Below are 11,845 nucleotides of genomic sequence, written 5' to 3'. Positions count from 1 at the left end.
TATACAGAGAAAGTTTATTATTATAATCATTATTATTATTATTATTATAATTATGAATAATGTCCCACAAACCTGACTATAATATATATTAAAAAAAAATTGAAGTGTTGCGGTGTCTTATTTAATTATGTTTAACCTTTTTAAGAAAATACTCAAAACTAAGATTAGAAAATAACTCATATATTTTTTATTTCCTATATTTTCACTTTAACTGCATGTTAATTTAAGAACATTACATTCTTACCTTCGGCAGGGAATCCAGGGTTAAACTTCTGTTGATTTTCCGATTATAATGTCATCCCCCTGCAATGCAAGATATCAAATATTAAATCATACTTCAATAAAATTATCAAAAAACAACCCTCATAACATGAGTTCATAGTTAATAATACTGATTCATCTGTTTTGGAGAGATGCTGTGCAAAACCTTCAGTGTGCTAATAGATCTAATAGTATTTCGGCTTTCATCTTGACTAACACACATTCAAACCTTTTTCAAACCTCCACAGCTGAGATCATGAACGACATGTGAGACCATTTAGTCTTCAGCTCATACACATATAATACATAAAGGTCATACTGTTACACCTTAACCTGTACCTGAGCATTAGCCAGATGTGGAGGTTTGGGGGCAACACCTGGTTTCTTTCTGGTAACCGATGGCGAGCCGTCTCTCCTCAGGCTGGGAGTCCGACAAAGTAAAGGCTTTGAACTCTGGGATACGATCGAGGAGGAGTCGTCCACCACCTCTCCACCGATGGCGGACAGGCAGCTGCGTTCTGAGCTGCTGAAGAGGTTGATGCGTTCTCCAGGTGATTCAGTGCTGCCCACTAAAGCACAAACAATGAAAGCAGAGGTTTGTGTGCATTATGAAAAAAATTATATAAGTTCAAATTCCATAATGGCATCCAAAAATGTTCACATTGTCCAGATATAGTACATATCGGTGGTGACGTCTACCATAGTGTCATCCTTGATGCTACCACCAGATAGCGCCAAACTAAAGAATTTTCAAACTAACAGTGGCTTTATAACAGTGGGCAACCTCCGGGTCTGAAAAGTGAAGCCAATGCAGAAGTGCCTTAAACTTGTATTCTTTCTAATATCCAGCAGGGGGCGACTCCTCTGGTTGCAAAAAGAAGTCTGATTGTATAGAAGTCTATGAGAAAATGAGCCTACTTCTTATTTGATTTATTACCTCAGTAAACATTGTAAACATGAGTTTATGGTTTTAATCACTAGTTTCAAGTCTTCTTCAATACAGCATGATGTTCATTTAGTAAATTATGGTCCCATTTAGAGTCAAATAGATGCTTTAGGGTGGGGCTATCTTGTGATTAACCACGGCGTTGTCCGGTCTGGGAGTTGTCTCTGTTTTCGTCTTACAACTTTAACCCTTTCACAGTGTGTTTTCAGGTCATGAAAGTAACTTGTAACATATCGGTCAAATGTCTTATTCAGCGTTTGGTTGTACTTAGCTCCACCCTTTCGTGTCACTTATGGTTGCAAAAACCAAGATGGCGACGGCCAAAATGACAAACTCGAGGCTTCAAAACAGCACTCCACGGTGACTAAGTTCACTTCTTCTATACAGTCTATGCTTTAAAAATACCTTCTCATATTCAAATGTCATACTACTGTTCACTGGACTTTATTTAGAGTCATATTGAGACAAGAATTCAACAGCAAACAGACCCTTCTGTTATCGGACAAAAAAACTAAAATAAAAACAAAAAAAAAACTCACTCAGCGGATGATGACTTTTCCATTGTTCACAGTTACGATGAAGATGATGCTGATGAAGATGATGATGGTTGAGTTCATTTTCAGTCACGCCCTCAATGGAGGAGCAGACAGCAGGACTGGTCTCCACCCCCTGTGACTGGTTACCGGGGTAACCAGCAGGAGGCAGCGAGCCCCGTCCAGAGGAGGAAGATGATTGGCTGAGGGTGGTGGAGGCGGTGCTGCCGGAGCCAATGGAGTGCGGTCGTGGATACTCTAAGCTCCTGTGTGAACAACAGGCCACAGGGACTGACAACACACATGAATAGATGTCATCAAGGACAAATTAATAAGCTGGGTCAGAGAGCAATGAGGACACAAGCAGTTATGGCAGAAAAATGTATTTAGTTACTAGTTTTACTTTGTTAAACGTAACAACAAAATGTAAAAGATGAAATGAATGAATAAAAAGTAAAGAATATGTAAAAATGAAAACGAGACTAAGAGTCTACAGCCATGCTAGTGGCTCTGTGAGGCTGCACACAGCAGTGCTTTAAGCAAAATACTAACATGCTCACAATGTTAACATGCTAATGCTTAAGAAGTATAATGTCTATCATGTTCATCATTTTAGTTTAGCATGTTGGCATGCTAACATCTGCTTATTAGCACAGCTGAGGCTGATGGGAACTTCATTAGTTTTGCAGGTATTTGGTCACAAAACAAAATTGAAAATTTAACCTGATGATGGCGCTAGATGAAAAGTTATTACAATTCATCCTGAGGGAAACATAAATATCTGTATCAAATTTCATGGCAATCCATCCGACAGTTGAGATGTTTCACTAAAAAACACAAATGTGAACCAGATGGTGGCGCTAGAGGAAAAATCATGGGATCACCAAATTCAGTAGGATTAATCCCACGAGGACCATGAATGTATGTACCAAATCTAGTGCCAATCCATCCAATAGTTGTTAAGATACTTGAGTCTGGACCAAAGTGGTGGATAAAATCATTTCTGACATCAATCTCAGCATTCACCAGAAAAAAGCCAATTAATTCCTAAACAATCATCCATGACTTAATAAAGGATTTTAAACTCACAATAAGAATGCCTCGGATATTTTTCAGACTGCCAACTAATACCAAGGACTTCCTTTAAAAGTAAACTGGACAGTCACTGTTTTTTTATTTGTTGGTTCCTAAACAAATCCACATTTATCCAGACAATCTATTTGGAAATAATACAAAAATTAATTAAATAAAAACATAAACGAATGTCATCATATTGCAAAATGCACAATTAATGTACATCACTACAGTGGGAAGTTGCTCTGGAGAATCTAATAGACACTTTCGACTGACAGTTTCAGTGATGGTTTCACATTTGTCTTTGTTATTTTCCAAATAAATGGTAAAAAATATATTTATTTTCAACTTGGGACTCTGCTATAATGAACCATTTTATAAAGATAGACAAGCCCATAGATCTACAATTAATTTGGTAAATAAAAAGTTATCATTAACTAACAGGAATGATGGCACAAACATGGTCATGAGAGGATTTAGTGTGTATTTTGAATAAAGTGAACTTAGTTTGAAGTGTGAAATGTTTTCACTTAAATAACTAGTCTGAAAAAAATATTCTTAAGCTCTGTCATAAAGAAATGTTTTGTGTGTGCAGCTCCTTACTTCTCCCCGGCAGGGCGCAGCTGACGGCTCGGTCACAGATGGCAGCATCACTGGGTTGAATGTCCATGAAAGGTTTGCGGCCCATTCCCATGAAAACCCTCTCCTGCATACGCAGCTCTGGAACATATAGTAGATCAACAATATGCATTTTTTAAAACCTGTACAGCACTTTGTAAACTGTAAACTTCGGTAAGTTCTTTATGTTATTACCTCTACTGTGAGTGGCCTGATCCCACAGGATCCTCTCCAGGTCGGTGGTCCAGGCTTTCTTCACCTCCATGCTGGAGGCTCTCAGGGTGTAGGTGTCCTCACTTTTTCTCCTGCGGAACCAGATCTCAAAACACAAGCTGCTCACACTTGAGTTGTGGGTCATCCCGATGTCGCTCGTCTGGGAGATTCAACACGAAGAGACACGCAGAAATTACACTGATGGAAATAATCACATGTGGTTAGATGTTTCAGCTTCACTAGGAAACTACTGGAGCTCTGCATCAAACCTACTGGAAAACGCCTTTGAAGTAGAATATACTGTATATCATGACAGCCTTTTGATAAACAAGGATGTGTGCAGACCTTGAATGACTGCTTGTAGACATAAACATCGTTGCCTATATCGGTCCGCTTGGTCTTGCTGAAGAGGATGAGATCTTCAAAGAGGAAGATGCGGCGGACACATTTCTTCTTCCTGAAGAAAACTGTGAACTCGTCCTGACGAACCAGCTGGCCCTGCTCTTTTAAATTCACCTGATAGAGCAGAGTAAAGCAAAAGAAGACCGTTAACTTAATGTAACTGAGGTATATCAAGTCTATCTTATCTGTCATTATCTTACATCACAGTCCTGGATGGCGTCCATGGTGAGCAAATCGTTGCCGTGACGCATCTGAAACCGAACCAGGTCTGCAGCCGCTTGGATCTCAGCCCTCTCCCGCTCCCTCTCGCTGCTCGTCAGATCAGGCACATACGAACCCGGGCCACACACGCTTTGAGCGCACACACTGGATGCCAGCAGTGTATCCTGGAGCATGTCCTTTGGCCTGTATGAGCCGGCCAGAGCCAACATGTCCTGCAGCAGGAGGCTGTACTTGCTGATCCTCTGGATGGGCCTCAGCAGGTAGGATGAAAGGTCCATCATGTCCCCCAGCTCCTGCTGCTTCCTCTGTGAGGGGAGACAAAGTGGAGCTGGAAAGCTTGAAAGGTGAAACATGGCACTAACACTCCCAGGGTGTGATGACTACAGCAGCTATCAAAGCTTAAAATGTAACTTTGAACCTACTAAAATGAAAAATGAAGGTTCATGTGCAAGTGTACGGATACAATGTCCTAAAATGATTTCCAAGGAAGATGGAGCTTATGTACTGTAACCTAGAAAGGGGTGTAAAACATCTGCTTTAGAAGATTTAAAATGGGAAACTCTTCCGCTCGTATGATTCAGTTAAGGGAAAGACAGGACACATGAACTGACCTTGAAGATGTCATGGCGACGGTACAGGATCAGGGCGTCTGACAGAGGTTTGTTCTTGCTGTACAGAGCGTACAGGCCAAAACTCTCACTCTGTGGAAAGAGCCCAAGTTAAAACATATTAGAAAGCATTTGTTATCAATAAGCCAATTTTTACTCTTGGTAGCCACATATATCTGCAATATTAACAGATGAATATTAAAGGTACAGTGTGTAGGATTTAGTGACATCTAGTGGTGTGGTTGCAGATTGTACAGTTACTCCTCACATGTCTGAGAAAGCAGCGGGCCACCATGGCGGGCTCCCTCTGACAGGCCTCCAGCTCCGGCAGGAAGTAGTGGCTGTGGAAGTCGTAAAGCTTCTCCAGGTTACCGAAGATGACGCCTCGCTTGCCCCTGAGGTCCTGAGGGATGTCTGGTCGGTCCAGCAGCGGGAGGTAGTGGGTCAGGATGTAGCCCAGCGAGCGAACGTACTCCCTCTCTGTGAACAGCAGCTCCTCCAGGACGCGCTGCAGCCTCCTGGTGACACCAACACAAACACAGATTGTTACCTAATGCACTACAGTACATATTATTCAATAATATATCTATTAGCTAGTAGCATCTGCAAATAACTCATTTAATCTTCTCATCTTTTGAATATCTTGTGTTTTTATCTGCATCTGTACAAACCAGATAATATTAGGAAAGTTATTTGGGGGTGTTTTTAAGTCTGGGGTTGGTAGTGATGTGTAGACAAAGGCTTTGTATTTTATCTCTCTCCATCATTTAACTGTGTTTTTTCCCCTTGCTTTGTTTTATTTGATGAATGATGCTGAAGTATTTTATTTCTTGCCACTGTCAGATCTGCATAGGCTCTTTTTTTTTTTAAAAATGCTTGTGATGAAAGGATATTGAATTAATATTTAAAGAGCAACTCAGTGCCAGACTGAAAAGCAGTGTTTTGCTGCCCTCTCTAGGTGACAGTTTCAAGCCTGTTTCACCTGGTACACCTGAACTTCAATGCAGCGAGGTGAGAAGATAAATCACTTCTACATTTCAGCAGATAATACAGTGACATGCTGTCATTTTACTCTCTCTAGATGAGACCGTGATAGAAAAGAAGTAAAACAAGTATGGATGGATTATGAGAATGGGCACAGACCATTAAAACACCTCTCCCATCCTACATAGAAGCTCCTCTGTTGACATACAAACGTATTAATTTGCTTCACTAAGTTTAGTCAGCCCGTTCTCGTTCCCAGGCCCTCAAATACTGAGGCTTTGTCATGGCTGTCAGCGTTCCACACCACCGCACACGGCACCCTTTGGCATCGGTATTAAACGCAACGGGCGTTCCATTAATTAAAATGTAAACTCATTCCCTGCAACAGTAAACGCTCAGAGAAAGTGCGCCGGGAGTGACTGTGGTGAAGTTTAAAGAGTAAAATGAGAGACAAAGGGCGGACGCGGCTGGAACAAACACAAGGCTTTCATCCAGGAGGCCGCTGTTCAGGCCTCACGCGCGTCACGTTACAAACAGCTGTTCTTTCGTGTCCTGTGTTCACAACGTTCATTTTCACATTACAAATGTAGTAGTTTTAAGCCCAACCATGTAGTTCTTTCCTAAACCTAACTATAGTGGTTTTGTTGCCTAAACTTAAAGCGACGCAGAGGGAAGTGACAAAGCGGCGGTATGTGACGAGTTGGGATGAGAACGTGTTGGTTTACTGTAGCCTACTGTATGTATAGGCTAGGCAGCTCTATTATGTTGCAATAAAAGAAAAAAAAAACTAAAATTCAATAATTGGACTGCATATTAAAGGACTTAAATTGTTATCAGGAGCCAAAAATGTGATTGGGATATCCCTACTTATGACTGAGCCCATTAACTTTCTAATGCGATACATAGATGTCATTGATATCAGTCACTGGGGGTGTGTCTGGTAGACCTGTTCAGTAATAAACCATCATGTTGACAAGTAGAAAAAGAGAAGCAAAGAGAATCAAAAGAGACAGTACCTGTAGTACTTCATTGGAAGCTTAGAGACAGAAAGAGCGCATGAAATCTCATTAAGACTCACAAGGTTAGTCAAATTAAAGTCATTCAACTCAAAGAATATCATCAAAGCAAACGTCTGATAATTCAGATTTCAATCAGTGATGCAAGCACACATTTTAGCCACATGTAGTAAACTTACAGGGCGTTGCTGGCACTCTCCTGTGGACTTGCCAAACAAAACCCCCCCTCATATCTCCCGATGGGCAGGCTGGAGTGTTTGCAGCATAAACTCCCGTTACCCCCCGCAGCCCCGCGGTCGCTCATACAGGAGTCTTCTGAGCAGAAGCTCCCGTGGCGAGAGATCTGGAACTTCTGAGCCTCCTGGAGGATCCGACAGGACGGCTGACCGTGGTGGGAGCAGGACGACGGGGATCGGACCCGCTGCTCCGGAGGAGAGGACGACCCCGCCATCGCCGCTCCCGTAGTGCACGAGTCCTGGCTCACCGACCTCGTTCTGAGACCTCGTCCCCATGGAAACCACTGGCAGCCGACAGTGTGGGACTGAGAGAGAGCAGCGGCGTCTCGCTCGCTCCTCGCTCTGCTCGACTGTCTCCTCCTCGCCTCTCTTTCTGTTCTCCTTGGTGACCTGTAATTAAATGATACAAAGGCACCAATACTGAAAATATTTCGTAAGCATCATAGATCCTAGTTGAGCGAAATTAATTGAGTAACAAATTACCCGTGAGATGTCTGTGGAGTGACCTTTGACCCCTGGCTGGTTCCCGCATCAATGTGCTCCTCAGGTTTGATGTTAGAGCAGGCTACAGTCGTTGAGTCAGTGTTGTTGCTGCCCAGGAACGGCCTTCTCTTCCCTAAATCCACGGCCCCCGACACGATGCCCTCCCACTGCGGGTGCCGAGGCCCGGGCGTCGACTGTACCACCAGACTCTGGCCACCGGGAGTCGGCGTCTGAACGTTAGTGCTCACCACATCGACATAATGACCTTCACACCAGCTGTTAGAATCTGGCTGTTGGTGGAAAACCTCCTCCGCGTCCTGCATCCTCTCCTGAAGCTGCTGCCGGGCCTCCTGGCATCTCAGCCAGGCAATGTTCCAGACCTGCATCCCCCTGGAGCCCCGCAGGGCGCTGGCCTGGGCCTTCACCTCCTGAAACCTTTCCGGGCTGAACTGGAGGAACCGGTCTTGGAAAGTCTGGAAGATGGAGGGGTCGTTGCTTGAAAATAAAACACTGGTGGTGGTTGGATCAGACGGGCAAAGGGAAGCGTTGCTCGGTCCAGAGTCTTGGTTTTGGTGTTGAGTGTTTGTTTTATTGACAGGTGTTGTATTCTGGTCATGGTCTTGCATTGTATGGCTTCTGGATTGACTCTGGTCCAGGTACTCGATGCATTCGCTGGCCAGAGCTGAAGCCTGTTTGGAGATTACAGAGAGAACTAAAGTGCATGTTCACATTTACTTTTTTATTACCATGCTACTCTACTCAGGCTGAAGTGCTGTAACCTGACACAAATGACCCAAGTAGCAGCAGGAGTGCACGGATGCTGACAACTACTATAACTGCAAACCAGCATGCTTTGCAAAAATATTACAAAATACTTCAATGATTTAATTAATTTAATGAAGAATTACTGATTTTAGAACATCCTCTTGTATCTGGAAAAAGCTGCTCAGTTACATTAGTGTGAGATTGGTTAATTTTGGCCTTGCATCATTCTACATTTTGAATGTATAGTTGTTGTTGTTGTAGTAGTTATATACCTACATACTGTTTCTATATAATTGCATTCTTGCCAAAGTTAAATTTGCAAAAGAGAAACAAAATATTGCACATAATTAAAATTGAATGAACAACCATAGAGATGTCTTTGTGGGTGACAAACTGGACCGAATAAATGTTTCTACAGAGTAAGAGCACCAGCTGCTTACTGATCTTGAATACATGAATACTGATAATATTAATAATATATCTTACACCAACCTGCTCACAAAAATCACACACATTGACCATGATCTGCAGCTCCCTGCCGCAGGCCTCTGCCCTGCACAGAAAGTCCTCCAGGCCGGACTTGAAGCTGCAGACTAGAGTCCAGAAGGCCTCCGTCTCCGGGTAGCAGAGCCCGGCCTGCTGGAGTCGCTCTGCCTCGGACACCAACGTCATGGCGTGGTGCCTTCGGTCCTGGAGGAGGAGGAGGAGGGAGGAGAGAGAGAGAGTCAGACAGGAGGACAAACAGAGACACACTAATACATGACAGCCACAAGGAGACGTAGACTCACATTAGCCTCAATGAGGAATCCAGTGAAGCTGTTGAGGATCTGCTCCATTCTGTCTCCAGAGTCCTCGACGGATTCAGCCTCCAGCAGGTGGCGCTCTCCCTCTACGGTAAACCATTGTTGCATCTGCAGGGACAGAAGATGCAAAACAACAATGTGTCTAGTAGTATGAGCATGTAAATTGTAATCTAATGCAAATTATTATAGTTTATATTGTAAGTTTAACTCTTAATTTAGTATCCTGCTGTTGGATGTTGGTGGGTGGAGTGTGGGCTTCTTTTTTTTTATCACTTTTATATATATATGTGTTTCTCTTTTTTATTATGTGTATGTTTTAAAAGAGCAAAATGTAAACTGAATGAACTTACCATTTTCTCTCAATTAAAAATATAACTGATAAAGTCCTTTATCACTAACGTGCCTCAAGTGTTAGCAAAAGACCAAACAGCCGACCCAGGGCGAAGCAGCTTAACCATCGGTCCCCAAAAAAACGTAATACAGTATGCAGTGACATAAAACAAAATACAGTATGTGTTCCCTGATTTATGTGACAAAAAAAACAGGAGATTAATCTATTTTAAACAAAATATTTAATTAATTTTCCATTCAAATGATAAATCCTGAAATTCAATGAATGATATTTGATCTACTCATCATCACCATACCCACATGATGAACTGTTTTCATTAGATCGCTGGGCCTTCATGAACTCAGGGACTCTAATGTCCTATATGGTCCCTTATGACAGTGGATCTCAACATTTTTCCTTAAGGGACCCCTTTTCTATCATTGCGTAAACTGATGACTCCCGACTAAGTGACATATTTTATGGATATATCACACTATATTCAACGTATAACGTAACAGTACAGAACAACTGATAAACTGTACAATTAACCCAGTTAATGCATAACTGCAGTAATTAAAACGAGTCATTTTGATGAATTTTGAGCAGAATATTTCTCCCAGAGGCTTGGTCCTCGTCCTATTAGCTCTTTGGTTGTTTTAGCTGTGTACTTGTGTAAGGAAGGAATATAACTTGTGTTCAGAGTCTGGATATTTTTTTGAGAGTTTATATCTTAAATAATCATTTCATTTAGTTTAGGCATTTCATTTAGGTCTTGCAACCCCCCGGGAAGCTTTGGCGACCCCTAGTGGGGGGTCAGAACTCCCAGGTTGGGAACCAGTGCCTTAGGACAATTACTGCAATTACCAAAACCTAATATATTTTGAAAGCGAGTTGCATTCATATGAACGTCTGTAGGCGTGCACACCTGCATGAAGTGTCCCTCCACCTCTCTGAGTTGTAGCAGATACTCCAGGTGTTCCAGTGACATGTTGGACCTCTGCACGAGGACGTGAGCCTGCTCCTCCACGTGGTTGTACAGGCTGGTCACCGAGTCCACGGCGTCACTGCATGTAGGAAGAAGAGAGATCATACTGTAGGCTTAAGAAAAATAAATAACACATATGCATTAGGCATGACTCATAGTAGGAAAAAATGCCTTAAGATAGATGCTGTAACTGTGGCACAGAAACATTTAACTAAGTTTTGCACAAAGTCAGATGTTGTGTTATAGCTATTATGATCTCAACATGATAAAAATATGATGGTGTGTCCTCCTCACAAGGACAATAATAGGCTAATATTGAAATATTTGTTTCTGTCCTGTACTTGAAATCACATAATGAGGCTGAAAATGTGTTGCAGCTACACAATTTAATAATTTTAGCCAGTTATTTTTGGTGTGGTGGTTGGCAGGTTGTTTATTTTCTAGCAGCTAGAATATTCAATCACAGGGTATCAAGGGTCGAGTAAACAAGTTTACCCCCCAAATAAAGACTGTAGAGCCAATACCCACGTGTAAATATAGCAGGAGAGAGCAGGAGTTTATTACCTGAGGTCCTCGCAGTGCGGGTATTTGAGGTCACTCTCCTTCCTCAGCCTCGCCAGGATGGCCCCACCCTCCCTCTGCAGGCTGACCAATCGGCTGTCCTCCAGCACGTTCCTCATCAGAGTCCTCTGGTCCACCATGCACTGCTGCACAGTCTGATTGACGAAGAGACGTTTTAAGATCAGCAAATGATTCAATAACTCCTTCACATCAACTATTTTGTTGTTGTCTGTTTTCCATGTGCGTTCACCAATAGAAATAAAATAAATAGAGTTAAATAACTGAGCTTTCAAGGCCCAAATAACAACAGGAGTAAGCAGTCAAAAGCCAGCGTTAAGGTACCTGTACAGTGTCTGTCCTCCGGGGCTCCTCCAGCTTACTGATGGCACTCAGAAGAAGGCTGGACGCCTCATGGAGATCAGACACAAACGGGAAGAGTTTCTAGAGGATGAAAGACGTGGATACGAGTAAATCATGAGCAGTGAAGAGACAAATAGAGAGGCAAAGAGGAGGCAGGTAATGTATTGATGTGCCTGTCTCACCTGGTGCAGCTCTATCCAGTCACAGTGGCTGTGAGACAGAGAGCCATCCAGACGGGAGCTCAGCTGACTCGCCTCCACCAGCTTGACCAACGCTTTCATCGATGTCACCACTTCAGTCTGTTTTGAGGCAACGAGTGTCAAAACATCAACACGTTTTCACAGCTACAGAATGAACAACGGGGAGATTCTTGCGCATTATTCCCCACATAACTCCCTTTGTGTCTTTTATTATCATATTGCAATGTTGTTTATTTTCCTTTCA

The 11,845-nt window shown here is 42.6% G+C and overlaps 1 protein-coding gene across 3 annotated transcripts in view; it reads right to left on the bottom strand.

Annotated features, from left to right (window-relative positions):
• The window catches only part of LOC119490105, a 33,185-nt gene that overhangs the window by 2,711 nt on the left and 18,629 nt on the right, over window positions 1–11,845 (bottom strand). Inside the window, exons 8-24 of one of the 3 annotated variants that reach the window (XM_037773316.1) lie at window positions 11,584–11,700; window positions 11,384–11,482; window positions 11,045–11,196; window positions 10,421–10,559; window positions 9,150–9,272; window positions 8,854–9,051; window positions 7,597–8,285; window positions 7,057–7,503; window positions 5,146–5,395; window positions 4,881–4,970; window positions 4,248–4,574; window positions 3,991–4,161; window positions 3,628–3,805; window positions 3,418–3,534; window positions 1,747–2,031; window positions 601–830; window positions 245–303 (exon numbers count right to left, since the gene is read on the bottom strand). In XM_037773316.1, coding sequence (XP_037629244.1) covers window positions 265–303; window positions 601–830; window positions 1,747–2,031; window positions 3,418–3,534; window positions 3,628–3,805; window positions 3,991–4,161; window positions 4,248–4,574; window positions 4,881–4,970; window positions 5,146–5,395; window positions 7,057–7,503; window positions 7,597–8,285; window positions 8,854–9,051; window positions 9,150–9,272; window positions 10,421–10,559; window positions 11,045–11,196; window positions 11,384–11,482; window positions 11,584–11,700 — 3,651 coding nt within the window. In that variant the 3' untranslated portion in view covers window positions 245–264. Of the gene's footprint in view, window positions 1–244; window positions 304–600; window positions 831–1,746; window positions 2,032–2,463; window positions 2,503–3,417; window positions 3,535–3,627; window positions 3,806–3,990; window positions 4,162–4,247; window positions 4,575–4,880; window positions 4,971–5,145; window positions 5,396–7,056; window positions 7,504–7,596; window positions 8,286–8,853; window positions 9,052–9,149; window positions 9,273–10,420; window positions 10,560–11,044; window positions 11,197–11,383; window positions 11,483–11,583; window positions 11,701–11,845 lie in introns of those variants that run through there. The other 2 variants (XM_037773318.1, XM_037773317.1) reach the window with 2 other exon arrangements.

This window comes from Sebastes umbrosus, chromosome 6, assembly GCF_015220745.1.
Source record: "Sebastes umbrosus isolate fSebUmb1 chromosome 6, fSebUmb1.pri, whole genome shotgun sequence".
Lineage (NCBI taxonomy): Eukaryota > Metazoa > Chordata > Actinopteri > Perciformes > Sebastidae > Sebastes > Sebastes umbrosus.
The sequence above is the reverse complement of the archived record's forward strand: the minus strand, read 5'-3'. Positions and strand labels throughout refer to the sequence as shown.